Here is a 27,464-nt window from a genome sequence, read left to right as displayed (position 1 = left end):
CGGGCGCCCGGTGCCGCGCGCGAGAGGAAGGGAAAAAAAAATGCACACACAAAGCGGAGCCCGGGTGAGAGGTGCCTTGTCAGAGGCGCGTGCGAGGGGCTTGGAGGCTGCGGACCGCGGCTGCCCTGGTGCTCCTGACGTTCTCACGAGCGGGCGCTTCCCGGGCAATTCGGACCCGAGGAGGGCGTATTTTCTACCCCAGAGCGAAAGCAAATTCTTTTTCTGGAGCTGTCTCCCTCCCACTCCCCATCTCGCCCCTCTGCTCATCTCCCCTCCCCCTCCCCCCAGTCCTAAGCCCCCGACCTCTCGGGGTCCCCACCTCCAGCTCCCTTCTCCGCCGGGATTTCTTAGGAAGGGTGAAGGGGGTGTCCGCGAGGGGCATCAGCGAAAGCCGGGCGGCGGGGATGGGGGTGGGGACAAGGGCTAGGCGAGCTGTTTACTAGAAAGTCCCGGGGTTATGTGTTCGAACCGCCCCGGCCTAGGCCCGGGTGCATTGTGTTGGCCCGAGCCCCGGGCTCCCGAGGCGGCCCGAACGAGGTGCGGTGGCCGGGAAGGCGCCGCGCAGCTTTGTGCTTGGGCTGCGCTCCGCTGTCGCCCCCGGGGCCGCCCGCGCGCGCGCAGCTCCCGCGCGGGGCTTTTTCTCACCGTGTCCCCGCTCCCCAACCTCGCTGTCCCCTGCCGCCTCCGGTCTCTTTACGATCGCAGCCTGCGGAGCGAGCCGGCGACCCGGGCAGGGCGGCGGGGGTACGAGCGGGGAGAAAAAGTAACCATTGCCGCCCGATTTCTTCTCCAGAGAAGGAGTTTCTTTGCTATTTACACGGAACAGGGTTATCTTTTTAAAGCCTTTGAATTCCGGGGTTTTGCGGCCTAGGAGCTGAAGGGGGCATTTTTCTGGAGATCGCGGAGGGAGTTAGAATCCACCAGCAAGAAATTAAGGATGCCCCGGTGGGGTAGGTTTGGAGAACATTTACTAACCCCCTCCCCCAACGTACCCCAAATTCAGTGCAAATGCGGGTCATGCAAACGGTAATTGATTTAGATGCTGCAAACGAACACAAACAGGTCAGGGTGGAAAAAAACAAACAAAACTTTAAGAGAAAGAAAAGATTTCTAAAGAGGGGGGAAATCCGTGGCCTCCACACCCCCTTCTAACGCTAGCTGGCTCCCTCCCTTCCTTTCTCAGCCGCTCCAGAAAAGCAGCCCGGCAGCTCCGGGGCACAGAGCCGGGAGGCGGCGGCGGCGGCGGCGGCTCCGGGCGCGGGCTCCGCTCTGAGGGTTCGGGGATGCCAATGCGCCCGCGAGGCTGACGTCGGGGGCGTGGGGCTGTGATGCTCGAGCGAGGATGGCGCGGTGTCAGAGCCATTGGCCGCCGGTGGTCATCAATCAATCCGGGGCTGGGGGAGAGAGAGAGAGAAAGAAAGACAGGCGCCCAGCGGAGCCCCGGGCCGCGAGCGCCAGCTCCAGCCGTGCCAGCAGCGGCGGCAGCAGCGGAGGCGACGGTGGTGGCAACGGGGACTGAGCGAGTAAGGCGAGCTGGTGCTCCAGGAAGGAAGGGGGAGCTGTAGCCCGGACGAGCCGGCCGTGAGCCGGGAGGGCAGGGCGAGAGAGAGAGAGAGAGAGAGAGAGAGAGAGAGAGTGTGTGTGTGTGTGTGTGTGTGTGTGTGTGTGTGTAGTTGCTGAAGGACACCCCCCTAACTGCCCACCCTAGATTTAAAACAAACAAACCAATCCAAAGTAGAGAATTCCGCGCCCCCCGCCCCACCATATATAGGCTCTACGCGTTGCCAGAGGCGCAGGAGAAAAGTCCTGCCCTTTCTCTCCGAAAGAATGTGCCAGGCGGGTGTCCGCAGTGCTGGAGACAAGTTCAGGTGTAAGTGCTGCGGGAGCGGGGCGGGGGGGGGGGCGCTCTGTGGACAGAGGCACGTGGAACTTTGTGCATCCCTTTCAAAACCCTGGCGGAGACGCCTCTTAGCAGGCTAGTAGGCATCGCTCCGGGATACAGGGATGAGTAACTGGAGGTGGGCATAAAAGAGTAGGGGCGTGAGCTGAGAAATCACTCGATCCGTGCGGCAGAGGGAGGAGAGAGCGAAATTTGGTGGAGTTTGGAGCAGGCGAGTTCCAAAGTCCGGCCTGGCGGTCGGGCGATCTTCTGAGGGCTGGTGAATAAAATGAGCATCCTTGTTTAAACGAGGAAATCACGGGCTCCTTTCTCATAGGCTGTGCCGAGAGAGCTCGAGTAGGGAGGTCATCAGTTGTTGCTTTGAAACTTTTGGTAAATTGGACTTCTGATGTCTAGGAGGTGGAGACAGTTATTTAATTCCTCAGCTTTTAATCCTTTCATTGCCAGCAGACTTCTAAAAGGTTTTCCAGCCAGATTCCTGAAAAAGAACATTGCAAGTTGCACAGCTTAAGGGACAGGAGACGCGATTGCTGTCTAGGAAATGCAAAATGAGCCCACATGATTTTTTTTTTTTTTTTTTAAAGCGAAAATCAAACTAGCACCAGCATGAATGTTTGGCAATGTAAGTCCCTTTTAGATTTTCCTTTAGGATTCCTGGCATTTAGTACCAAGTTCTTTTGTTTTGTGGAGCAAATGTGCTGAAATATAAAATGAAAATTAAAAGAAAGAATACTGGTCTCTTTAAATATTATATGCAAAAAGTGATGTAAGGGTAATGAGAATGAAATGCTCCAAAATCTGGACATTTGGAAGATTTTACTGCCTAAATATGTGAAGCAAGGCAAATCAGCTTCTGGATAGTTTTAGGATAGTGTATCACTCTGTCTTGTTTAAAGCTTTTCCCAAATTTCACAGGTCAGAGGAGGGGTTGTTGTTCCCTCTCTTTGAGAGTTTGCTAGGAAAAACAAAAACAAAAACAAAAAATGTCTTTTCCATGTGTTGATTTTAATATCTGAGTCGGGGTGAACATAGTATTTTAAAAAATAAGCCTTTACTTGACTTGCCTGTAAAGGTTCCTGTGAAAGTTTTGAAGCTCTCTGCCTCTGTCCGATAGTTTCTTCAAAGGACTCCAGATTAAAGAAGGTAGGCACTGCAGGTGCACTCTTTCCATGAAACATTTGAAAGAGAACATGGTGAAGATGAATTCAAATGAGGTGCCAGCCACCCATTTAGCCCTTCAGAGTTACAGGGGTCTGTGCTTGCTGATGAAAAGATGTTCTGTTTGTCTTGCTGGGGCAAAGGTGCAAAGAGGCACAGATGTTCACTTGATAGAAAAGGCAATCTGACTTGGACTTCAGGATAGACCGGACCATTGAGGAGTGTGAACTGATCACCTTCGACGTTCTCTTTTCTGCTTCAAATGGGAGGATCTAATAAGTACTCTAAGTCACTGCATAGATATTTACATAGTAGGTGTGGAAATTTTATTTCTAGGCTCTTTCGCTTAGTTTAATTGGTGAGTTTACTCCAGAAACATTTAAACCTTTTTCTGGCGCAGAGTGCAGAGATCGTTACAGAGAGGTCACTGTGGTGTAGACATGAATTTTGTCTCCTCCACTTCTTAATGCTGTGTATTTCACACAATAGACATTGATGGCAGGAACACAAGAATTGCCATGTAATTTACACCACTCTTTAATTTATGCAAACACTAAGTTCTCGCGGTCTGAAAATGTGTATTTTTTTTCTCTCTGTGCTTTGATGGCTAACATTCTTTTTAATGACAGCCATTTCTATAACAGGAAGATGTTTTCATTTGTATTTACTTTTCAGCGTGGCGCAATTATGCAGTTTTGCGCTTCAGTAGTGTCTCGGTACTTTGTGTCTCAAAAGAGAATTACAGTACTTAGAACAGGACTGCAATTTGAAGCAGGTGTTGTGTTTTACTGTTATGCAAAATAACAGTAAAATATAATTGTGGGGGAAATTAAGGAAACAGCTGCAAACTTGGTATGAAAACTGCTACATTATGATTTGTAAGCAGTTCTTATAGATATCTTGCATCAAAGGAGCAGGGAGAGATTTTAATTTAGTTAATCCTACTGGCCTGGTTGTCTATCAACTAGTGCTTAAAGGACTCCTACCTCCCATGAAGTCAGGAAGAAGAAAGAGAACCCAAAGTGACACTTTGTTTAAAATGCCAGAACACCAGGGATTCATCTCTTGGCAGTAACGCTGTGCATTAGGAAGGAAGGCAAGGTACGGGTGTCATTTAGCTTGCTTTGCTAATAGGAAGAAGGCAATGATTTGCGTAGAACGCTGTGGAATTTCTTAGCCCAGCTAGCATATGGAGGACTACACAACCCCCCGGGTTGTAAAATAATAAAATAAATGGCCTATGGCAGGCCATCTGCCTTTTGCCTGATATCTAAGGTGTTTCATGCCAAATCTAAAGCTAATCTTATTATTCTAAATATTTTTATTTGAGATAACAGCTAAGATTCCCGGAGCTTAATGGTGCACATGGTAAACATATTCTGATGCAGAGCACTTCAAGTAAAGAGCGTGGGTTACCCAAGGGTTACTCAAGGAGGGTGCTACCCGTTTCGTCTCTGTTGCACCGAGGAGTTCCAACAGCTCTCAGTGCAGGGATTTGCTCTCTTTGCATACCTACCATAAAAATAAACATCCTCATTTCTCAACCCAGTACAGCAAATAATATATTGACATTTATCAGAATAATCAAAACTAACGGAAATTTTGAAAGAATGAAACCAGCTACTGAGAATTATACAGCACCAAGCAAGAATGAAGTGGTCGACATAATGGCCGCCACCTTTTGGGGCTCTCTTTGGGCTCTAAGCGGGGCGTAATGAATGCATCCAAGTAGTGGTCCAAGCCTGGATGTGTTTGACTTTCTTCCGCGTGACTGGAGTATTTGAAGAAATCATAATTACATTAAGCAAGAAGGATTTGCCTTACCATAAGATTCTTGGCCAGAGTGGAATACATATGTAGACCAGGCGCGGAGTACCTATGTATTTGGGGAACTGCTTGTGAAAGAAAAAATTGTGTGTAACATGTGCATATATTATGTATGTGTTATAGTTATACGCAGGTATCTGTTGTAAGTGTAGCATTTTAAACTTTAATTTGTCATGGTGTTCTATGGCTGTGTTAAGCATTGAGATTCCACGTTATTCTAGGACATCAACTTTGTACAGACCAAACATTCCAATTAGCAGGGCAAGTTTGGAAGATTCTCCACTTCGAGCACAAACCATTTATAGTTAGACACCATGGCAACTGTGGATATGCCCCTTCCGTAATTCATGTTAAGTGCCGTAATTATAATTAAAGAGGAAATCTTAGTTGGAACGCCATGGAAGTGATTTGCTAGCAGCCGGCAATGTGCTATGGAGTGCAGGGCCCGTTCCGCGGTGCATGCAGGGTAGAGTGTTGCGAAAGGTTGTGTTCACGAGGCAACGACACGTGTTAAGATTTTTCCTGCGCCCATTTCATGCCTAGGTGTTGTATTTGACATTTTTTAGAGCACGTTCTTTTTCTTTGTTCTCATTTTGTAATTTTTTTTTTTTTTCCAGAAACACACAGTGGTATTGATGAGTAGATCCTTGGGTTCAGAGGTTGGCTGAAACACACCATGCCTGCTTCCATCCTTTGCTCCGGAAAGTTGTGAATTGCTCATGCCTATAGGGAGGAAGGATGGCTCATGGGATTCCTTCTCAAGGCAAAGTTACCATAACGGTGGATGAGTACAGCTCAAACCCCACCCAGGCTTTCACGCATTACAACATCAACCAGAGCAGATTCCAGCCGCCACATGTACATATGTAAGTATCACTCATGAACTTAAAAGAAATTAGCCATCAAGAAAATAGAAGTAAAATAAGGAAGTCTCTAATGACTTCCGCCAGGGAGAATAAAAAGTTATATGATTGGTAAAACAGATGGGTGTCCGTGCTTCCAGATACAGCTCAGAGGAATACCCTACATCTGTGTCACTTTTTCAGATTTTTCAGCGTACTTTCAACCACAGTTTGACATTAGATCACCAGATCCAGGGAGTGGTGGTCTGTTGCCCACATTTTGTGGATAACAACAGAGAGGTTAAGGTATTTGCCCGGTGTCACACAGTGACTTTGGCAGAGTCTCCTGACCCCTGGTTCAGTTTGCTTTACCTGTATTGTTTGCCTCCCCGAGGAAATATTTCTTTAAAATTTCTGCAGTTTCCCCCCAACACACACACCTCACCCCACTACCCCTTTACATTCAGCTGGGAAATAGGCCTAATTGGGACTAATTGTCCAGCCACTGCTAAATCCATTGTCTTGCCTGTTGCTCGTGGAACGTGTGCTGCATGCTACAGGACTCAAACAATATGGGGAACAAAGGATTAAGGGACAGTGGAACAGTTGGTTCCAGGAATTGTACTTTTCTCTCACTCCCTAATACTATTGAAGTCATGTTTCAGTTTTAAACTGTTTAAGGAACAGAGTGTGGGAGAAATTCAGAGGCCAGGATTTTGCAGCACCTGCCTGCACACCAGCTTCTTTCTGTTCCTCCGCTACAGGATGTGCTGGGCTTTCAGCAGAAGGGGCAAAAGGTCACCATCTCCCTAGTTGATTCAATGCCTGGTGCTCATTCTCTATTAGACCCTTCCAGTGTCTAACATGAGTCTTTCATAGTAGGACTAAACCTCTTTGAACACCATTGTATAGTCAAGAGAGAAAGGAGGTTAGGGCTCTGTTGACTGTTTTTTTCCATTCCTGGCAAAACTGAACTCGGGGGATGTCTAAGTCACAAGTTCTTTTTTGGTATTTGTTTTATTTGAGCATTTAAAAAATAGTAGGACCCCTCTCCCCCATACACATACAACACCCCCCACCCCACCCAAATTTGGAAACACTAATGAAACAAAAAGATCTCTCTCTTGACTGCCTAGGTATTAGTTTGCAAGTATATTCTATAGTCACTGAATTACCAATGATGGGACTTCTGGGAAAAAAAGAGAAGAAAATGGGAAAGAAATCTTTGTGAATGGTTAGTGCTAAACTATTTTGAAGAATTTTATACTTTCCTTAAATCAGTTTATTCGTGATTATGGAGGATTGTTAACATGATTTTAAGGGAAAGTTTTTAAGGTGAATATGATTTTCCTTTGTTAAAATGGCTTTTCTGAACAATAAGTCTGTGTTCATTTCAAATTTTCCTTTTATTCTTCTGCCTCTAATGATCTCTTTTTCTTCAAATACGTTATAGAATTTGTGTAAGCTGTACTTGGGATACCTTTAGCTCTGTTCTGCCTGTGCAACGTTTTGTATTAAGGAATCACAAAGAACTTTGTGAATTCTGTTTTCCTTTCTGGCAAAAGAGAGTATGTTTTGCCTCAGATTCCTGAGAGGAATGGAGGATGACTGATAGGGAATATCCCCGTAAGTTTTCACTTGTTCATTGCTTTAGGATTCTGTTGGTGAACTGGGAACAAACTGATATTTAAAAAATCATGTAACCTTAGAACTAATCTGCTTAGATCTAGCCATGAAAAAAATCGAAGGATCAAATTACATACCCTCTTGGAGGAAAAAAAAAGTCTTGCAAAATGAGGTTTGCTTTGGTAGCTTGGACAGCTCTATAGCCCCTCGTTAGATTTCCCAGGTTGCAGTCAGCACTCTCCCCCCTTCTGGGTGCAGCTGGCCCTTTCACCTTCATCACCTAAGGAGGGCTTGTTCTCGAATCCTTTGCTCCGGCTGGGCTGCTTGCAGGTTGGCTCACTATCTCCTCAGCACACCTTGGCCGTCTCTGTCTTGGCGCCATTGCTTTTAGTGCTGAGGGGTGAGAAGCGCACTTACGTTCTGCTCATTGAATGCTCACCAAATGCCTCAAGTCAGTTCAGGCCTCTTTCCACCTATAAAACTTCTCTCTCTCCCTGTCCAAACTGGCTGTGCCCCACTCCCCAGCACAACACCTCTAGTCCTTACTTCAGCCCCTACCACTTGGATGTATTATCTCTCTGTCCTTCGTGTCTTTAAAGCAGTGATTGAGCAGGTAAAAGGTGTTCGGAAATACTGATTGATGGACTGTTGGATTCATCCAAGGATTTGACTGTGCACTGAGATAAGATATTGTGATTGAGATTTGGAGAATTTCAATGGAATTTTTCTGTTCTATCTCAACATTCTGAGTGTTTGTATGAAGGTGTGTGTGTCTTGTTGAACAATTGGCTCACCTTTTCCTTGGTTCCACTTTTCCTTGCTGCCCTAGCACAGTGACTGACCCATACTAGGCATTCAGGTATCTTGGTTAAATGTGATCATGTTATGTTTCTTTTATAGTTTAAAAAAAAAAATGCGCCTAGTCTAAACAGAAACTTAAACTGACTGGAAAATATCCATAAAATATTTAGTCTAAAATTTCTCTGTCATTCTAAAATTCTTGTGTCATGCCAGAGATTTGTTCCTCTCCCTAAAAATATTTTGTCTTTTTTCATTGAATAGTTGTTCATTATTTTACATGGGATCCTGACTATGTTTCCTTTCCTTTTTCACTTATAACTGAGGTCTGTGAAGACCCATTATGGATCACCTGAATTGAAATTAAAATCCTGGTGCCTTAAGTGATCCATTGTTTTCTTTCACACACCTAGTATATGGTTTTCTCGCCTTAATTAAGGAATAGCTTGTTTGCCATTTAATTCAGTTAGTCTCATGTCAATTTTGTGACCCACCTTGGGCAATTTACTTGTCTTCTCCATTCCTTAGTTTACTCATTTGTATACATTTGCACCAAATGACAGTTATGGATCTTTTTAGCTCTGACATACTGGATTAAGATTGCAATTAAGACAACAGTTATTTGCAAGGGGTTGCTATAGGGGGAATACAGATACATAAAACTTGGCCTGCATCTTCATCCAGCTCATCGCTGATTTCAGAACTCTTGTTTCAAGTGGCTTTAGGAGATTTACTGCTTGGTGTTGGTTTGGTGTTTCCCATGAGTTCTGACAAGGCTGCCACCAAGCTTTCTAAGAACCTGCATCTGGCCTGCATCTCTGCCTGTGACATAGGGAAGATTTTTTTTCTTTAATTGAAGTATAGTTGACACACAATATTACTTTAGTTTCAGGTGTACAACATAGTGATTGGACAAGTCTATACCTTATGTTGTGTATTTGTGGGTCTGTTTCTGCTTTTCTTGTCTGTTTATCCATTTGTTTTGTTTGTTTTGTTTTTTAGATTCCATGTGTATATAGAGAAGTGAAATTGTATGCTATTTGTCTTTTTCTGTCTAATTTATTGCACTTAGCATAATACCCTCTAGGTCCATCCATATTGTCACAAATGGCAAGATCTAAAGGAAGATTTTTTTTTTTTTTTTTAAAGAAAGCAACTTTACATGACGTTGGGAAAGAAAAGGAAAGCACAGGTGGAGTTCATAGGGCAGAATTTAGCTGAAAATTTGTGTGTTCCTCTTACCCAGACTCTTGAACATAGTGATAGATGTGATGATTGAAAACCAATAATTAACGGTGTTTCATTTTAACACAATCCCTTCTTTTTTCCCAAGGAGAGTGTTGAGAAAATTGTTTAGTATTTTTAATGTTGGTGGGAGGAGTTGCTGAAGGAGCCAATGTGGATTTGAAAGCACCATAAAGATTTTGTGTATTTTTAATTATGTGAGGCCTAATAAAATATTATAAAACCCTTTTCAGCAGGACATCCAGCCATCTTGGCTTTTGCCCTGAAAGTCCTGTGTTCTGGGAGTCCCATACTCCTCTGCTAACCAGGATGGTTGATCACCCTACTGAGGTTAATTTCTCACCTTCTTCTTTAAGAATTGGTTGCTGGGAAGCGCATATCAAATTTTATTTTCGGTTTTAGTGCCTTTGTTTGTCTTTGTCTTCAGTTGTCAACACTTATGGAATATTACTGTGCTGTTGCTCTTTTAGACTTGTTTTAGGAGGAAGCATGCATAGCATAGTGGTTGACCTCTCCAGTGGAAAAGATTGTTAGATTTAAAGCCTGGTTTGCACCACTTACTAGCTGTGTAACCAACCGTGAAGAAATGTATTAAGTTCTCTGTTTTCTTTTTCCATTTGTAAAATGTGTGCGATAAAAGTAGGGCCTATCTCAAAAGGTTAAAACAGTATTACTTGTAAAATTCTTAAAGGAGTCTTAGTACGTAGCTTATACTCAGTACATGTTAGCTGTTATTAATGATTGCTTTATTGATTCTGCATTTTTTTATTCTAAGCTGTCTCAATTTACTTTGAAAATCAGGGCAGTAAAAATGAATGAATGAGAAAATCACTGGTAAGTTTTGTCCTGTCTTCTTCAAGGAACCATTCCCAGCAAACTCTTCTGGGTGGGATATTTGACCATCAGTGTTGGCAGATGTATTGACTTCTTGGTGCCTGTCAAGGTCATAAACATCCTGGGATTATCTCACTTAGTTCAGTTACTCCTTGGGAGTAACAGTCCTGTGGGGAGAAGGAATGCAGTGAACTGAGTGTCGCCTGGTTATTCCCTGTGGGCTGTTCTCAGGGTCTTGTACCCTCATCAGTGTCTTGGGCTCCCCTCCTATGGTAGTGGTTAAAACAGAAGCATCAAGAATTAACTATAATTAACCAGGATTGAGTGCAAAGGGCCACAGCTTTGGCTAGGGAATGAGGACAATATTCATATGATAGCTGAGCATGTGGTCTAGAATCCGAGATCTCTATACAAGTGTTGATCCTGCCAGTTACTAGCTTGACTGAGCAATGATGGACAACTTATTGAGTCTTCTCATCTGTAGAATGGGTTGAATGATCCTTTAAGATAGTTGTGAGTATTAAGTGAGATAAAGCATATGACATATAGTGTCTGAAAGATACAGCACTTGATAAATAAATGCTGTGATAATATTTTTGATCTTTTCCACATGGTCTTGTTCCAGCTGGTAACGTCAGTGTTAACATCTTCCTTTCGGAATTTCTTATTGTTTGAGATCTGACAAGTCCCAGCTTGTGTTCTCCTTACTCCTTATTGCATTATAAAGTATCTGGTCAGTATTTGTTTGGATGTTCTGAATCAAAAATGATCTGAAGCTTTTAGGGTAGCTTGTGATCATTCCATGTCACATTCTTATAGGACTTCATTTGTGTGTGTGATCTGAATTTTCATTTCTCGTACTGGGAAATAAATGTTTATATCAGGTCTGTATTAGGCATCCTTAGGTACAAGGATAGAGTTACACAAGAGAGTTATGGGATGGTGCCTTTGGTTAAAAAAATATAAAAGTGTGTAGAAAAATAAATAACCAGCATTACTGGTGATTATTTAGGGAATGCATTTGGGGGAGGGAGTTGGGGTGGATAGACACCTTTCACTTTTTGTTTTATATACCTTTTTACATAATTTGAAATCTTACTATAACAGCTATGTAATACTTCTATGACAAAAACCTTTTTTTTTTTCAAGAATGATAATAATGTAATTTGTCTATAAGTGTCTTGCTGCCTTGTCTGCAAGACTTGCACTGAAGGCTCCCACAAATGTAAATCTTCTTTATTTGGGCCTGCCTACTTTGGGGGGCACTTCCTTCTTTTTTACATTATAACCAAGGAATAGACCAAAGGCTGTTTTTTGGCTCAGTATAGTTCCACTTGCTCACATATGGGAAGGTGGGAGCATGCCATAGAGGTAGGTTATCTCCTTTCTAGTCCTATACCTGAAGGGAAATTAGTTAAGAAGTCTTTTTAGATGCATTTTTGGAAGCCATGAGAATACACAGTATCAGGAAATAAGTAGGTTGTTGTGGACTACTTGATAGTATTTCAGAGAATCTGGATTCTAGTGCTGTCCTGGTCACTAAGTAGGTCTATGGTCATTAGTACATTGGGCTTCTCTGAATTTCATGTTCCTCACCAAGAACCTAGTGCCCTTTTAACATCATTGCCTCCCACTCCAGCAGTTTCAGATTTCTCCTAGTGCTTATCTTATCTTCAGGTCTATTTGAAATTAAGAATAGAAATCCCTCATCATTAGTGGTATTCTGTAGGAAGAGGGTACATGGGTGGAGAAGAGAAATGAACCCCTAACTCTCACCCAGAGGAAGACTGATATCAACGAGTTAGGGAATGTTTGGGGCTCTGTCAAGTTGCACTTTACTGACAAGGTAGAAATTCATCCTTTGCTCTGGATCCAAGGCTGCATTAGCTGTTTGAAAAAACATTCTAAACATTTTTTTTCTCTTGGTAAGCCATTCATTCTCATTACAAATTTATCACTGGCCTGCACATTAGCATGGACATAATTTTTGTTAATGTTTTCAATCTGAAATTCATGGTGGAGATGCTGAATGGCTCTTTTCGTTTGCACTCATATGTAAACAGAGTATTTTTCTTTTCCTCTCTCATTTCTTTTTTTAAAATAAGTTCTTTTTCCTATACACTCCCTGGGGGTACTGGTCTTGTGGTCCGTGACAGTTTGACTTCATTTTAGAGCTGACTTTTTTCTTATTCTGTAGATTCCTTTGTTTGCATTCGAGCATTAAAAAGGCAACCTAAAATTAGATTTTTTGGTTCATATGGGGATTCGTTCTTAGAACCCTGGCTGTATGTTGCATAACTGTGTAGTAATCTTTTGTTTGTTTGTTTTTTGGTTATTTGACTTTCAGGGAGGGTAAAGAATTTTGACAAAGTAAGTCAATCTACTATGGTATGCTTGGATTTTAAATTCTGAAATACTTCCCTACATTTATAGAGATAAAGATTCATAGAGAAAGTGTGGCCATAGTCAATGGATAGACACATCCTGAAACTGGGAAACCGTCAAAGCACTTCTCCTTATGGACTGAATCTATCGCCTGCTCTCAGTACAGTTTTTGTTATTATTATTTTTTTTAAACTTCCTTCATGGAGGTGTTTTGAAGAAAACACACAAAATGGCTCACTAGGAAGTAATACAGTCCGGAGTCTGTATTTGAGACATTTTAAATTTTTAATTGAGACTTTAGAGCTTGTGAAGGTGTAGATTTTAAGATATCAAAAACAAAGCCCAAATCACTGACTCTACCACATGTTGTACAGCAAACTGTTGGTAGTTCTGAATTATTTCCAGAAAGGAAAAGAAGTTCGCTGAGTCTCAGAAGATCTGTCCATCAGCTTGTTTTTCTTCCTTTTCAGGTTTTTCCTCAGCTCTGTCGTTCCCTGTTTTTTACCCCCTTTTAGATTTCTACAGGATGCTGGAAACTAAATGCTTCAGTAGCCATTCTGGCATGATTTAACTATTACTTCAGTATCAGTAGGAACAAAATTTCCCCCCTTTTGCAGACCACCAAGTTAGTCTGGCCCCCCCCCTTTTTTTTTTAAATGGAAGTACACTTGGAGGCTTTGTCTGTGTAGAAACACGAACTCTGCAAAGAGGAAACTCTGTTGGATTTATTGGCCCTTGCAGTATTTGGGCCTGCATATTTTTATTCTGTTTTGTTTTGGAGATTTTTTTTCCTTCAGTTTCTGTCCCTGTAGTAGGGCAAAACGTATGTAAGAAAATGGATTTTTGTAAGCTTTCCATATTTTCCTTTTTACCACAAATCAAGACTGTAAGCCCCTCTAGTGGGTTTAATTTTTTGCACAGTTTTATATTAAATAGTAAAGCTCTTGATACCAGTTGAAAAAAAAGGAAAGACAAAGAAAAACTAGTACCATTAATAAAGCAAGCAGGTAAATGTTCAGCACTTGATATTACTGAGCTTTAAAATGCCAAGTGAGAATTAAACCATTCTTAGCCCCTCTGTTGGTAGTGGCTTCCTTGGAAGATTGCCGTAACACAGACTCTACTCAAGCCCATTTATTTCTTTGTGCAGAAAGCTTCTGAAACCTTCCAGCTCAAATATTTGATAATTCTTGGATTGGAAAAATATCTGTTCACGTCTTGTGTTGGGCTATTTTGGCATTTATAGATTGGCTAAGAAAAGTGGCTTACTTGTGGTATTTGGTTTTAGGTATTTGGGCCACAGACCAAGTTTCAAACTGTTTACATATTGCACACTTAGTTTAAAATGTGTTTTGCACAAGGACTTAAAACCGAAATCAAGAAAAAAATTAAGTCTTCCACCAGCTAAGCGACTTAAATATGTTTCCCTAATTTTCTGATTTAGCCTTTTGCTATGACATAGACAGCATACTAGCTCTATCTTAGTCCTGAGTTTTGGAAAATAGTTCTCTTTTTGTTTTATTTTGCTTTGCCTTAAGACTTCAAAGATAATTATAGAAGCCTATCTGACTGCACTAGATACTTTTTATTTAAAATTTTTAAAATCACAAATACCCTACCCATCGCTCTTGGTTTTACCTTATGTTTAACATATTCCATTTTTAAAAAAATATTTTATTTATTTATTTGATCACAAGTAGGCAGAGAGGCAGACAGAGAGAGAGAGAGAGAGAGAGAAGAGGAGGAAGCAGGCTCCCCGCTGAGCAGAGAGCCCGATGTGAGGCTCCATCCCAGCACCCTGGGATCATGACCTGAGCGGAAGGCAGAGGCTTTAACCCACTGAGCCACCCAGGTGCCCTTAACATATTCCACTTTAAAAAATACTACCAACTTTTGCATACTGGTCTTGTCTCGGTGGGCAAGGAATATAATTATGAAGAGGAGAAATGGGAATATGTGTGAAGGAGAAAGAGAGAGGGAGGGAGGAAAGAAGAGAGAAAGAGACAGAGACAGACAGACTGGGAGGTAAATACATTAGCTCATAACACTTTCTTGCAATTATGATGTTCCTGGCCTCGGGCTTGACTGTAATACCAGGAGAGTGTCAGCATCCTTAAACATCAGTCAAGATGAACTTTACAAGGAGATAAGACAAATTATACCTTAACTTTTTGGGTTACATATACCACCCACACAGACTAATGAATCTAGCCCTTGAATGGATCAGAATAGCAATTTCTGATACATTGACCTATTTTGGTCTCTGAGAAGGACACTTTGTTAGGCCCTTTTTGGTAACTTAAACTTTAGGTTTGTATTTCAATATTAAAATAAAAAAATCCGTTTGACCAATAACAAACGATGAACTGGCTTTTGAGAAATGTAAGAATATCTGAATTGCAATTTCCCAAGGTTGGCCATCTGGTAGTATCCGGGAGACTTACCATATGTTGTGCTCAAATTCCAACTTTTACAGGTTAACTTGTTTTCACTTTGTTCTTAACCCTCACAGTCTGGGCACTTACTGGTAGCACTGAAATCTATTTTGACTCCACAAACTCAAGAGAAAAGAAGATTGGAAGTGCAAATCCTTGGGAAGAACAAAACCAGGAAGGAGGTGTTAACTCCTGAAGGATATCAATTCCTCATTCTTCCATAATGCAGTTCAAAGGAGATTAATGTTTTCCCTATGTGGGGTATAAAGGCTTGGGTGTCTGTTCAGTACTGTGGAGTGAGCCCTGTCCCACCCCCACCCCCACTGACACTCTTGAGGACTCAGAAGGGAAATAATAACGCTGTGGGGGGTGGTTTGCTCCATGTTGTGCCCCTCCATGGCAGATGCCTGGTCTGTTTTGCATCTCTCCATCTCGACCCCTGGACGTTAATGGCAGTCGGCACGCTCCACTGTTTATCTTGGAATTTGATACCATCATCTTGGCAACCAAACTGGGACCTTTACTGCTCAGATTGTTTGTCATTTGTTGTTAATTATCTGTTACCATAAATTCTGCACTTTGAGGAAAAAAGGAATGTTTTGAAATATTTCCTCCAACATGTAAGTGGAGCTTCATTTTCTGTGGACAAAAGGGGGGGAAAATCAGCCCTTTTGGGAATTGGTTTCAGGGAAATCAAATGCCCGGGTTTTTCAGACAGGCTTGTAGATCCCACTAATGCAGCCAGAATTTGCAGTGAAAGAACCGTTGCAATTTAGCAATGGTTTGTATTTGGGAGAGGTACTCCTCCCCCCTCCTTTCAAGGAAAAAGATAATTTAACTTTGCATAAGGGGTTTTGCTTTTATCATGCTCTCTTTGTGCCATAATTGTGTTCTGCATGTGTGAGAGCCTGTTCCCTGCGGTCCGTTCCTTCCTTTCAAAGGTTATTAAGACAAAGCAGTCCAGGGTGAAAAGTAGCTTCTGCTTACCTGCCTTTATGAGGTGTTTATTTTGTTAAGTGTAGAATTAAAATGAGCTTTCTGGCCATTAGTGGATTTTAGTCATGCCCCCACACTCTGCGGGGAAGGTTGTGTCACCTTATAAACAAACAGTGCTGTTTTGTGAGGTGCTGTGCCACGGGCTGCAGGAGCCACGGCTGGACTTAATATCTTAATAAAGCCGTAAACAGAAGAACGTGAGCGACAGGAAGAATGAATGCATATATTTTGGAGGGGAGAACTCGGGAGGAGAGTGGTTGTTGCCTGCAGAAATCTAGGCATATATAAATATGCCTAGATATATAAATATGCATATATATATACATATATATATATATGCCTAGATATATAGGCATGCCTAGATGCCTGTATATATATAAACACACACGCGCGTGCATGCACGCACACATGTACATACATACACATATACATGCATACATATATATATATATATTTATATTTATATATGGCACTTGAAAATCTCTCCACCCCTCCCCCAAATAGTATATCCATATGCTTTTCTGTCATTACACCCCCATGCCTCTTGCATGTATTCCGGTATATTCTCTATTACTGATGCCTTAGCTTTACTATAGGGATCATCATAATACATGCTTCACTAGGTAACAGTGAAGTTTCTATGAGAGGATGCTTGGTGCTTAGTAAAGCACGTGGCACAGCTTCTCAAAGCTCAATGTGTGGTAGCTATTATTGTCAATAATGTTGTTCATTGCGACCTCAGCCCCAACATTAACCCTTGAGTTGCTGCAGAGTCTTCACTGTTGCACGTGGCCCATCATTGCCATAACTTTTTGCTGATGCCCTTAAATGCGGTGTGTCTGTTTTACTCTTGTTGAGAAGTTTTTGTTTTTGTTTCCTCCTGCTTTTAAAGTTTCTAGGACTGGGCTGTCTCCCAGGGGACTCCCACATTGGATTGGAGAGACTGAGTCTGTGTGAACTTAATGATAGCCAGGGGCGTGGACTTAATCGACTCTTCTCTCCACTCCAGGCATGCTGCCTGAGACAGTGTGACTCCAAGATGTGCCTTTACTGGAGCTGTGGGATATACTAGGGTCTGTGCCTTTGGTTTCCCCAGAACTGGAGAATGTTTTCTCCAGGCTTATAAGGAATCAGGATAATAGTGCTGACACCCTTTCTACCTATCCCGTGATCCTTTTGTCCCCTCAGTGCTTTTTTAAGGGAGTACATTAGATATGTGTGCACTTTTAGCACACAGATTACAATCAGACTCCAGGATTAAGAAATGTGTGTTAAATTAGTGTCTTAGACTTAGTAACTGTTTGAGCATGAAAAATAAGAGACTGAGGGGAGGAGGATGGAGGTTGGGGGAAAAAAAACACCCTCAGACTGCTCTGGGGGAGGCTGGGAAAAGGATTTAACACTTTGAATTTTTTAGAAGCCATTAAAACTCTGATGGGATCAGATTACCTGACTGCACATCTGAAACATGAAACTCTTGCCCTAAACCATGCAATTGAGTTAAGCTCAAAATTCAAGGCCTCCCCCTAAGACTGGCCTCTGGGTAAGCCTCATTGGGAATAGCGAAATGATTTCCTTAGAGAGGAGCAAGGACTACAGTGAGGTTTTTATGGCCAATTGAGTCTGTACACTGGTGCCAGCCAGACATTTGGCAGCCGTTAGTGCCCGCTTTGGTGATCTGTCCACCAATTTTTCCCAAGGTCTTCGATCCTGTCAGTGTTTGGTGCTGACATTAAAGGGAAGACACGTTGTAAATCCAACTTTCTAGGCACACCTCCTGAATTTCTTGTTTTTAATTTATTTCAAGTGAGTGATATTTGAAGAGGTGTGGGGATTGCATCAGGCTGGTCCTAAACTTTGAGGTTTGAGGTTCGGAATGAAGTTGACAACCCCCCCCCCACCCCTGTGATTGTGTGTACCTTTATATGTATAGATAGTCCCTGACTTACAGCGAGTCGATGTGAGATTTTTCGGCTTCCCCATGGTGCAAAAATGATATTCAGTAGAAACTGTACTTGAATTAGGTTCTTTTTCTGAATTAGCAATAGAGAATTCAACCCCCTTTGGCGATGCCAGGCAGTGGCAGCCACAGCTCCCAGCCAGTATGCAATCAGGAAAGTCCGCAACCAATACACTCAAACCCTTCTGTACCCATACAGCCAATCTGTTTCTCGCTTCCAGTACAGTATTCAGTAAATTGCATGAGCTGGTCAGCATTTTATTTTAAGATAAGCTTTGCGTTACATGATTTTGTCCCAACTGTAGGCTGATGTATTGTGAGCATGGTTAAGGTGGGCTGGGTTAAGCTATGATGTTCCTCAGGTTAGATGTATTAAGTGCACTTTTGATTTAGGATATTTCCAACCTATGATGGGTTTATTGGGAGGTAACTCCATTATAAGTTGAGAAAGCTCTGTATTCAGAGTACCTACAAGTGATGCTTTTCTTTGGCTCCACGTATCATAAACGCATTTTTATTAATTTATTTTTTAAAGGTTTATTTATTTGAGAGGGAGAGAGAGTGTGAGTTGGGGGAGGGGTAGAGGGAGAGGAAGACAAGCCCTGCTGAGTGGGGAGCCACAGGTGGGGCTCCATCCGGCACCCTGAGATCATGACCTGAACTGAAACCGAGAGTCACACGCGCGACTGAGCCACCCAGGCACCCCCATAAATGTTTTTTTAAAAATTATTGTATTTTAAATTATTTGTGAAATGGCTGTCTTCCAGTAGGCTATGAAAGCAGCTATCCTGTCTTTGTAGTTTTCTTTTTTTTCGCCTGCCTCTATCCAGATCACCTATCACGGTTTTAGGCACATTCTAGACACTCTCCAAGTTCTTGTTGAATGAATGAAAGTTGAGCTTGCAGGGATTCAGTACTCTCTTAGTTGGTGCTTCTCCAAGAAGTCTGTGCTCCCTCGTCATCATCCGTTCATTCTGAGACCATGTATTTAGACTTGACCAAACACTTGGCTTTAAAAAGGGTAACTTATATAAGTCTCCCGTGTTTTTTTCAGGGTGGAGAGGCATGGAGCTCAGAGTGAGTATTTCTGATCCTCCGACACCAATGCTGTAATCTATCCCGCGGCCTTCAGTTGTCATTTGCATTGACAGTAGTAAATTCTCATATCTAACATAGGAAAAAACATCAATTTCACTTTCAGCTTGACCTAAAGGATTTGGGTTTCCTATATTTTTCTCTAAAAACAAAGGCATTAGAAAGTATATTGTTTTAATTCCTTTGAAAAATGCTTATTTATTGGTCCTATTTGGAGTCAACGATCATTGAATAGAAGCGTGAAATTAATTAGGATATATTTCAGTCCAATGATTAGGAGTCTGACTGACAACTGCCCCTAATCTGTGGAGTTGACCTGAAATCAAGACCTTGAAAACAGGTCATCTGTTTATCATGGGAATTATGCATTTTGCCTAAGGCGAACCAGTTTTATTCCGTACTTGTATGTTTTGAAACAACTCCCCCCCCCCTTTTTTTTTTTGAGATAGTGAACTCTTATTAATAAGCTCTTGAAGAATAACCATTTTGACAGAAGTCTGTGATTTGGATTAAGTACAGATAACACCCTCCTCGCAACATCGGTGTTTGATAGCAACTGAAAAACCTTTATAAAAATTTAATATAAGGGAAAACAGATTAAACCCAAAGTAAGTATGTAATGGAGTTCTGATGAGGGGTGACAAAGCTCGAAACCCCTTGAAAACCAAATGATTAAAAAGGCCCTGCAAAAAGCGGCAAGCTTAAGGAAAAATTCTATATGGAGCAGGACTTAAAAGGGGGAGATAATAAGAAAAAGAGGCTTGCGTTTCCAGCACTTTGGGGCAGGAAGTTTTTAATTTAGGTGACTGACTTCAGGTTTTTTTCCTGACTGTCCCCACAATTGTGTCTGCTCAGGAAGGTTTTGTATAATTAGCCTTTCTGGAGATGCCCTTTGGCTGAGGACCTAATTGAATTTCTGGACCGGAGGGCTGGACTAGAATTGGGAGAGCTTTTTGCCCTGCAGGTAGAATCCCTTTGATGGACTTGCCTCTCTGATAAGTACCCATGGTGACTGGCAGTGACATTGTTTAGGTAAAGTATGGTTTAGTAATTGAGGAGTCAGTGCTCCTCAGTATAGGAAAATCTTTCTTTAAAATAGGGAAGACACCAAAATCCACATGTGCAATTTAAATGAGCTTGTATTCTGCATGATAAATACGCACCGGGTGCCAAGTAGAAAACCGGAACCCTCTCTCAGGATGCTGTTAGGGCCAAGCGGAATCTCATTAGGGACAGCTTCAAAGATCAGTTCCTCGTGTCCATAAAAACAAGTGTAAATTATCTGGTGCGCGCCTGCTGTTAGCAGTTGCGCTCTTGCATTATGCATGACCCAGACTGCACAGTGGAGGCAGGCGCTGCCCGGAGTTCTGCGTGCGCGTGGGGATTTCTCCACCCACACACGTCTGCGTACGTATGGGTAGAGATGGGTGCCGAGCCTACCTTTTGGAAATGTATGGGTGTTTTTTTAGTTAATGGAGGGTGCCGTGTGTAACCTGCTCCTACATTTTTGATAAATGGGAGTCAGTTCAGAGAAGCATGATAAGGCTTTGAATTGTTTATATGAACAACCCATCTACCCAGATTTATGGATCTTGTTCGCTCCCGTCTAGAGTTGGATCAGGGGCCATGAGAGTGTTCGATGCACGTTAGGATCAGGTGCATTTTGTTTCTACCGTTCTCTCCCTCTTTTTAGTCTCTGGGATGTATTCTTTTTCTTTTTTTTTTTAAGTTTTTTTTTTTTTTTAAAGATTTTATTTATTTATTTGACAGAGAGAAATCACAAGTAGATGGAGAGGCAGGCAGAGAGAGAGAGAGAGAGAGGGAAGCAGGCTCCCTGCTGAGCAGAGAGCCTGATGCGGGACTCGATCCCAGGACCCTGAGATTATGACCTGAGTCGAAGACAGCGGCTTAACCCACTGAGCCACCCAGGCGCCCTCTGGGATGTATTCTTAAGATAGTGTGAATACCCCGTAAATTAAGAAAATGTAGTCAAGTTTAACATACGGGGCATTAATAATTAATTTTAACTGTTATCAACTAATTTTTAACTATTAACTAAATAAACGCCAAAGGGTCTGGAGTATATTTCTGAGCTTCACCATGTGAGGAGATAGACAGTAGAATGTGATGTTGAAGAGCGTGGACTCTAGAACCAGACTGCCAAGGTTTGAGTCTTGGTCTGCTTTTCTTATTAGCTGTACGACTTTGGAGAAGCAACCTAACCTCTCTGTGTTCTCACAGAGAGGAAAAATTCATATGTGTCTCATAGAACGGTCAGGGATGCTAAGTCGGTTGCTTTATGTGTGTTACCTAGAACATTTTCTGGGACACAGTTAAGTCCTGTCAACGGGTTTGCTCGTATTGGTGTTACCAGCTTTAGTATCAGAGGTGGAACACCTTGTGGTGCAGCTGGGGGGCACTGAGGTGCGCATACCTGGAGACTCGGTTCCTAAGCCTATGTGTGCTTAAGTACACATGGGCACTGAGGACGAGGGCAGGCAAAGTCAGGGACTTGCCATGAATTGGGAAGAGCCATAAAAAATGTAAAATACCTAATAACGTGTATCTTTGTTGTCCATATAACCTGTGGAAATAACCACGAGATTTTGGGGAAAGGATAAGAGAAAAGAGAGGCAGCTTTCCTTTCTCCAGAGTAGGAGAGTGTCTGTAATATCTCCTGGTCCCACTTGTTTCTCATAGCCTAGTCCCAGGACAAGAAGCGTGTGAAGGTAAGATCAAAAGAGCAGCTTTACACAGTATCCATACTTAAATCCACGAACATTAAAGCTCCCGTTACCTCCATTTGAAACTTACATTTGCAAATATAAAGGGATGGTCAAGATAGCATTATTTCTCTTTCCAGACTAGAAGCTCTGTCAGGGCAGGGCTGATGCGGGCTGATCTTGAATCCAGCACAGTGCCCGAGGGCTCAGCAGTTAAACCTCTTTAACAAGTTAATAAACAGTCTTCAACATGTGTGTGTGTAATTTTGTCCTCATGGTACATTTTCTCTCAACTTAAAATCTTCCCATCATCTTTAGAGAGTCATTCCTGCAGTTACAATGCTCGCCCCAGGACTAGTTATTGCCAACCTTGCTTGCTTCAGTGTTCCTCCGTACAGTTTCCGGAATATGTCCCTGCCACCTGCTGTCACTCATTCATCAATACCTAAAGGATGGTTTGTTCACAGCTTTCATATTTTGACATTGAGTGACTGAGGCCTCTTTTGTGATTCTGTGATCCTCTAACACCTTTTTTTTTTTTTGGAATGAGAACCTCTAAAATGTTGACATAAGACAAAGAGCTTTTTTCCTGGATGGAAATCTTGGGAACCATCTACAGATAGGGAGGAAATGAGCAAGAGAAGTGGGAGGTCTGGGGAAAGTTGGGTGTCACTGAAAATGTTTCAGTGAATGAATGAATCAGTCGATCAGTATTTACTGAAGTGACAAGGTGGGTTAGGGATAGTGGCTGTTTCACCTAATTGCTTTATTCCCTAGGCGTACCACAGTGTCTGCTATAATAAATAAATAATTATTAATGAATAAATAAATGTCTTCTTGGGTCCAGCAGTCAGAATAGTGTAGAACTGTTAGCCACCCATTGTTGTCTGCTAGGGGTGTTTTGCCTACTTAGGAAGACAATCAAATGCACCTGAATTAAATAATATTTAATGAAACAATCATGTGCATTCTTATTAGTAGCCTGTCGAGGTGTATTTTTGTATACTTGCCATGTGCTGTGTTCACTGTGAGGGAAACATGTGGAGAGATATATGGCCAGTTGGTGACTCAGAGAGGTTGAGAGACCTGATTAAGATCACACAGGACTGCTGGTCATAGTCTTTATGACCCTTACTGAGCAGAAAGTGCTTAAGGAATGGACAATTTGAGGCAGATATTAAATCCTAACCGAGTAGGAGAGGTGAGGGAGAATTTTTCTTTAAGAACATGCCTGAAATAAATCCTTTTCCATCTGACAATTAAGTCAATTAAATTGCTTCCCAGTTTTATTTCCTAATTTTCCTTGTAGACATACTTCAGGTCAAAGTATCTTCACATCTGACTCTTGTCCCAAACGTGAAAGAAGGGAGGCCCCCTGGAGGAGGCACCCTATGACGGAAAGCGGTATGAATTAAACAGGAGCAGCTAAACAGGATTGCACTTTGCTTTCCTATTATAATATCTCCTCTGGCTCTTACTACTACCACTCTTGGGTCACTTGGTTCCTTTCAAATCTGGCAGCATCTTCTGGATCCAGAAACCACTGCCATTTCCTACTCAGAGACTGTGCACTTGGAGAGCAATTGCATTTTTGCTAGGATGCAGAAGTTGAGAAGTATGCATATGCCACAGGCCTGGATAATGGCTCATTCAAAACAAGTTAAATGGTTTGGGGGCCTACTGCTTGTGCTGTGTGCAAATGAGCAAACCTATATGCTTTTGGGTCTTTTCCATTTGGAGACATGAAGGTGGAAGTTTGGATATTTAAGAGCAATAAATGTTACTAAGTTCAATTTGAGTTCAGTATTGAGACCTGACTGTGGCTTAGAATCCAAGATCAGGGGTAGCTTCAAAGGCCTTCAGTTTTTGAGAAGTTCTCAGTGGTTACTATTTGGAAATGATGTCTTAGACCAAAAAACAGTGGTGTTATTGCACAGAAAATTGCTCCTGTTATCCATAATTGGTGTTGGCATCGCCTGGTAGACCACTGAAGTGTGTCTTCTTCATTAAGATGGAGGAAACCCCATGGCCACGAGTCACTCCTCAAGGAGCGTTTCCAGCCACATGCAATTTCCCTCTTGGAAAATGCTCTCTGTGGCAGGTGTGAGGTTATCACACTAAACTTCTCTCTGTTCAAACTGCAGCTGGGCCCAAGTTGGCTTTGGCGACGATGCTCCTTGCTTGGGGTGGTGCAGATCGAACTCTCAGGAAGATGCTAGCCAAGTGCCTAGGCTGTCGGTATGACGGCTGACAGCTGGGCATTGGTTCAGTTGCTGGTGGTTAGCCAGGAGTACCTGTTAGATCTTTAAAAATGGAGCATCACAGAAAGTAGAATTTTTCCAGCTCTGTTGCTTTTCTGGGAAGTTCAGAGATGCTCTTTGGCAGCCCACCTTCCCACTGAGTTCTAACTGTTGAACTTCATAATAGGAATTTTTTTTTTTTTTCCTCGAGGAAGGCCATTTATTTATAATAGGAAAATTTTCCAATAAAAGCTCTAAGTTTTTGGTGATGGTTTAAATTAGTAGTTCTGGGGCGCCTAGATGGCTCTCTTGGTCAAGCGACTGCCTTCAGCTCAGGTCATGATCCCGGGGTCCTGGGATAGAGTCCCACATCAGGGCTCCCTGCTCAGCAGGGAATCTGCTTCTCCTTCTTCCCTCCCCCTGCTTGTACTTTCCCTCTCGCTCTCTCTCTCTGTCAAATAAATAAGTAAAATCTTTAAAAAAAAATTAGTAGTTCTGGAATGATCAAGACCCCATCTGAGTAGGCAGAAGAAGTTCATAAAATATGTATTGCAAGGAGTCCAGCTAGTGAATATATTGTTTGTAGCAGTCTACATTTCACTGTAGAAATTATACATCTCTACTGTCTGTTTACAAATACATTTGTGTGTACACATGCACACACACCCACATATAAGCGAAGGCTTAAAATTAAACATAGAGGGGCGCCTGGGTGGCTCAGTTGGTTAAGTCACTGCCTTCAGTGCAGGTCATGATCTTGGAGTTCTGGGATCCAGTCCTATATGGGGCTTCCCAGGCTCTGCAGGGAGCCTGCTTCTCCCTCCCCTTCTGCCTCTCCCCGTGCTTGTGCTCTCTCTCTCTCTCTGTCAAATAAATAAATACAATCTTTTTAAAAAATTAAACAAAAATGCAAGTGCTTCCTGAACACTCCTGTAAAGCAAATAAAACACTGGACATTGTTTGCATGTGGGTTGAACACCTCAACTAACGATTACTCACACAGTTGACCTTGTTTTCTATTGAGGGCACCAAGAAGCCACATTATTAAGCATATTGGGTCAACTCAGGGTTCACTGTTAACATCATTTTTCTTTCTGTGGAGATGAAAAGGTCTTCAGGCAGATTGTTTTCTTTTTGTTCCATATTCGTGGGGGGAGTAGCATGATTTTTGCATGACTCTTGGCCGGCTCTATAAATAAGCAGATTCAGTCTTTTGTTTTAAATGTAATCAGCAAGATTGCATTTGCATTGCTTGTAAGTGAATCACATAAGTGAAATTACATTGCCTGCATCTCATTTGGTATCATAAAATGTTATGGGATGCAGGCTGTTTTTCTCCAACTAAAGTGTCTTGAGTTAGTATTAGGGTGCTTGCTTTCATTTTCCTTTGTGACCAAATTTGTTGCATTCTACAGAGCTAGGGCTCATATTTTCACTTATGTTAGTAGCTGGAGAAATACTTGTTCGTATTCTCTAGAATGAGCTAAGATATTGGTTCAGTAGGGGGTAAATGGGGTTTTAAGACTGTCGCACGTCGTAGTGTAGCAAGTGATTGCTAATCACTTTCTGTGTTTGTGACAACTTCTGCTTACTAAGAGTAAATGCCAGTCGCTGTTGGTTGGAGGTATAAAGGAATCTGAAGCTTTTCAGACAGTTGGCTCCAGAAAATGGTTTACAGAGAAACAAACACAAAAATAAAGACTTCAGTTTGCCACTATTTTTTTTTTAGTGACCAGTATAAAATACGTTATCTTAATTGGCTTTTTAGAAGATATTCTTCAGGCCAATGATTTAAAAGTCATTTTGCGATTACCCAGCTTATTTCCTTGAAAATAAATAATTTAACACAACAATAATAATCGCTGACTCCAAAAGTCAGTAATTTCAGTGACAAATGAGAATGCCCTATTTCACAAATCACCCTCCTCCTCCCTGAGGTTTTCTTAATTCATGAATTTTTAAGATGGAAGTTGAAGAAAAGGTATGAGTTCTCAGATAACCTATAACACAGTGTGGTTATCCACAAAACCTCTCTTTATTAGCTACATTATTGATAAACCCCACAAAGCAGCAGGCAGCTAGGGCGACTGTGCCCTTTGCCGAGCAGGACAACAGCTCTCAAGAAGAAAAAGCAGGCCAGTTACAGTGATTTAGCAACAGTGAAGATGTTTAGTAATGAATGGTGATCTCTGCTTATTTGGAAAAGTATTAGTAGAGCAAAGTGGCAAGAATTAAAGGTGAGGAGTGGGAAATTAAAATAGGAGACCATGCATTTTTTTCTATCAGAAGGGAAGACTTAAGGATACTAAACCCAGGGGTGCCTGGGTGGCTCATTGAGTTAAAGCCTCTGCTTTCAGCGCAGGTCATAATCTTAGAGTCCTGGGATCGAGCCCCATGTGGGGCTCTGCTCAGCAGGAAGCCTGCCTCCTACTCTCCCTCTGCCTACTTGTGATCTCAGTCTGTCAAATTAAAAAATAAAGAAAAAGGATACTAAACCCAAAAGAAAAACTAACATTCTACAATAGCTGACAAAAACTTTGGGGTAAGGTTTTGAAGGAGATAAGCAGTTTTGTGTTGTCGTCTTATTTAAACAAATATATCTAAAAAACGTCATATGGAAGGAGGTGATTGAGTCTAGATTCTTTTTTATTAGTAAACTTCACACTGAAGTGCAACTTGGGTATGGTGAAGTGTACAAATTAACTGTATTAGACTCAGTGAATTTTCACAAAGGGAACGTAACTTGGTGACTAGCATCAGATGTAGTTTTAAAGATCATTTGTTTGTTTTAGTCTGCGAAATAATTTTCAGAAGTCGTAAGAACTGAAATGCAACTGTAATCTACAATAAAATTTTATTAGTAGAAATGTTAGAGACCACTGCTGCTATTGCTGTGTGGTTTACAAAGAAGATAATTATACGCATTGGGATCCCAGTGGCTTCCCTAAGATTCCTCCGCCTTGGATGTTGCATGGTTTAAAGTCGCATATGTGACTACTGTGACTTTTATTTAAACTGGTCTCTGAGGCATACTTTTCATTTGTAGTCACTTAAGATTTCCTGAAAGTTCCTCTCCGTGATTTGAAAATTCTGTGGATAATATTTCCAAATTGATGACCTTCTTGAGTTAAAATATTTTTTTTTAGGTCTAGCTTAAAAGATATCTTTATTTTCTATTCCATTCATCACCATTTTCTCATTGAAAAAATTAACCATGCCTATCCCACTTCAAATGAACAGCTGCACTTTGAAACTAGATCCTTCTTTTGGCTGTAATTGTCCAAATGAGGAGGACCAGGTTTGCTAGCTATTTGAAAAGAATTGGTTGTGACTGTAAAGCATTTTTATGCTTTCAGGTTTTTTCTCTACAAATTTTGGTGTTCCCAAGCTGGGGGTGGGG

General features: G+C 41.9%; 1 protein-coding gene across 4 annotated transcripts in view; it reads left to right on the top strand.

The window, feature by feature from the left end:
* MPPED2 (metallophosphoesterase domain containing 2) overlaps nucleotides 1–27,464 on the top strand; it is a 174,923-nt gene that overhangs the window by 143 nt on the left and 147,316 nt on the right. The window contains exons 1-2 of one of the 4 annotated variants that reach the window (XM_044259006.1): nucleotides 801–950; nucleotides 5,503–5,751. In XM_044259006.1, coding sequence (XP_044114941.1) covers nucleotides 5,624–5,751 — 128 coding nt within the window. In that variant the 5' untranslated portion in view covers nucleotides 801–950; nucleotides 5,503–5,623. Of the gene's footprint in view, nucleotides 1–800; nucleotides 951–1,471; nucleotides 1,524–1,772; nucleotides 1,871–5,502; nucleotides 5,752–27,464 lie in introns of those variants that run through there. The other 3 variants (XM_044259008.1, XM_044259007.1, XM_044259005.1) reach the window with 3 other exon arrangements.

The sequence above is a fragment of the Neovison vison genome, chromosome 7, assembly GCF_020171115.1.
Source record: "Neovison vison isolate M4711 chromosome 7, ASM_NN_V1, whole genome shotgun sequence".
NCBI classification, from domain to species: domain Eukaryota; kingdom Metazoa; phylum Chordata; class Mammalia; order Carnivora; family Mustelidae; genus Neogale; species Neogale vison.
Note: the sequence above shows the minus strand (reverse complement) of the source record. Positions and strands in the feature narration are given on the sequence as shown.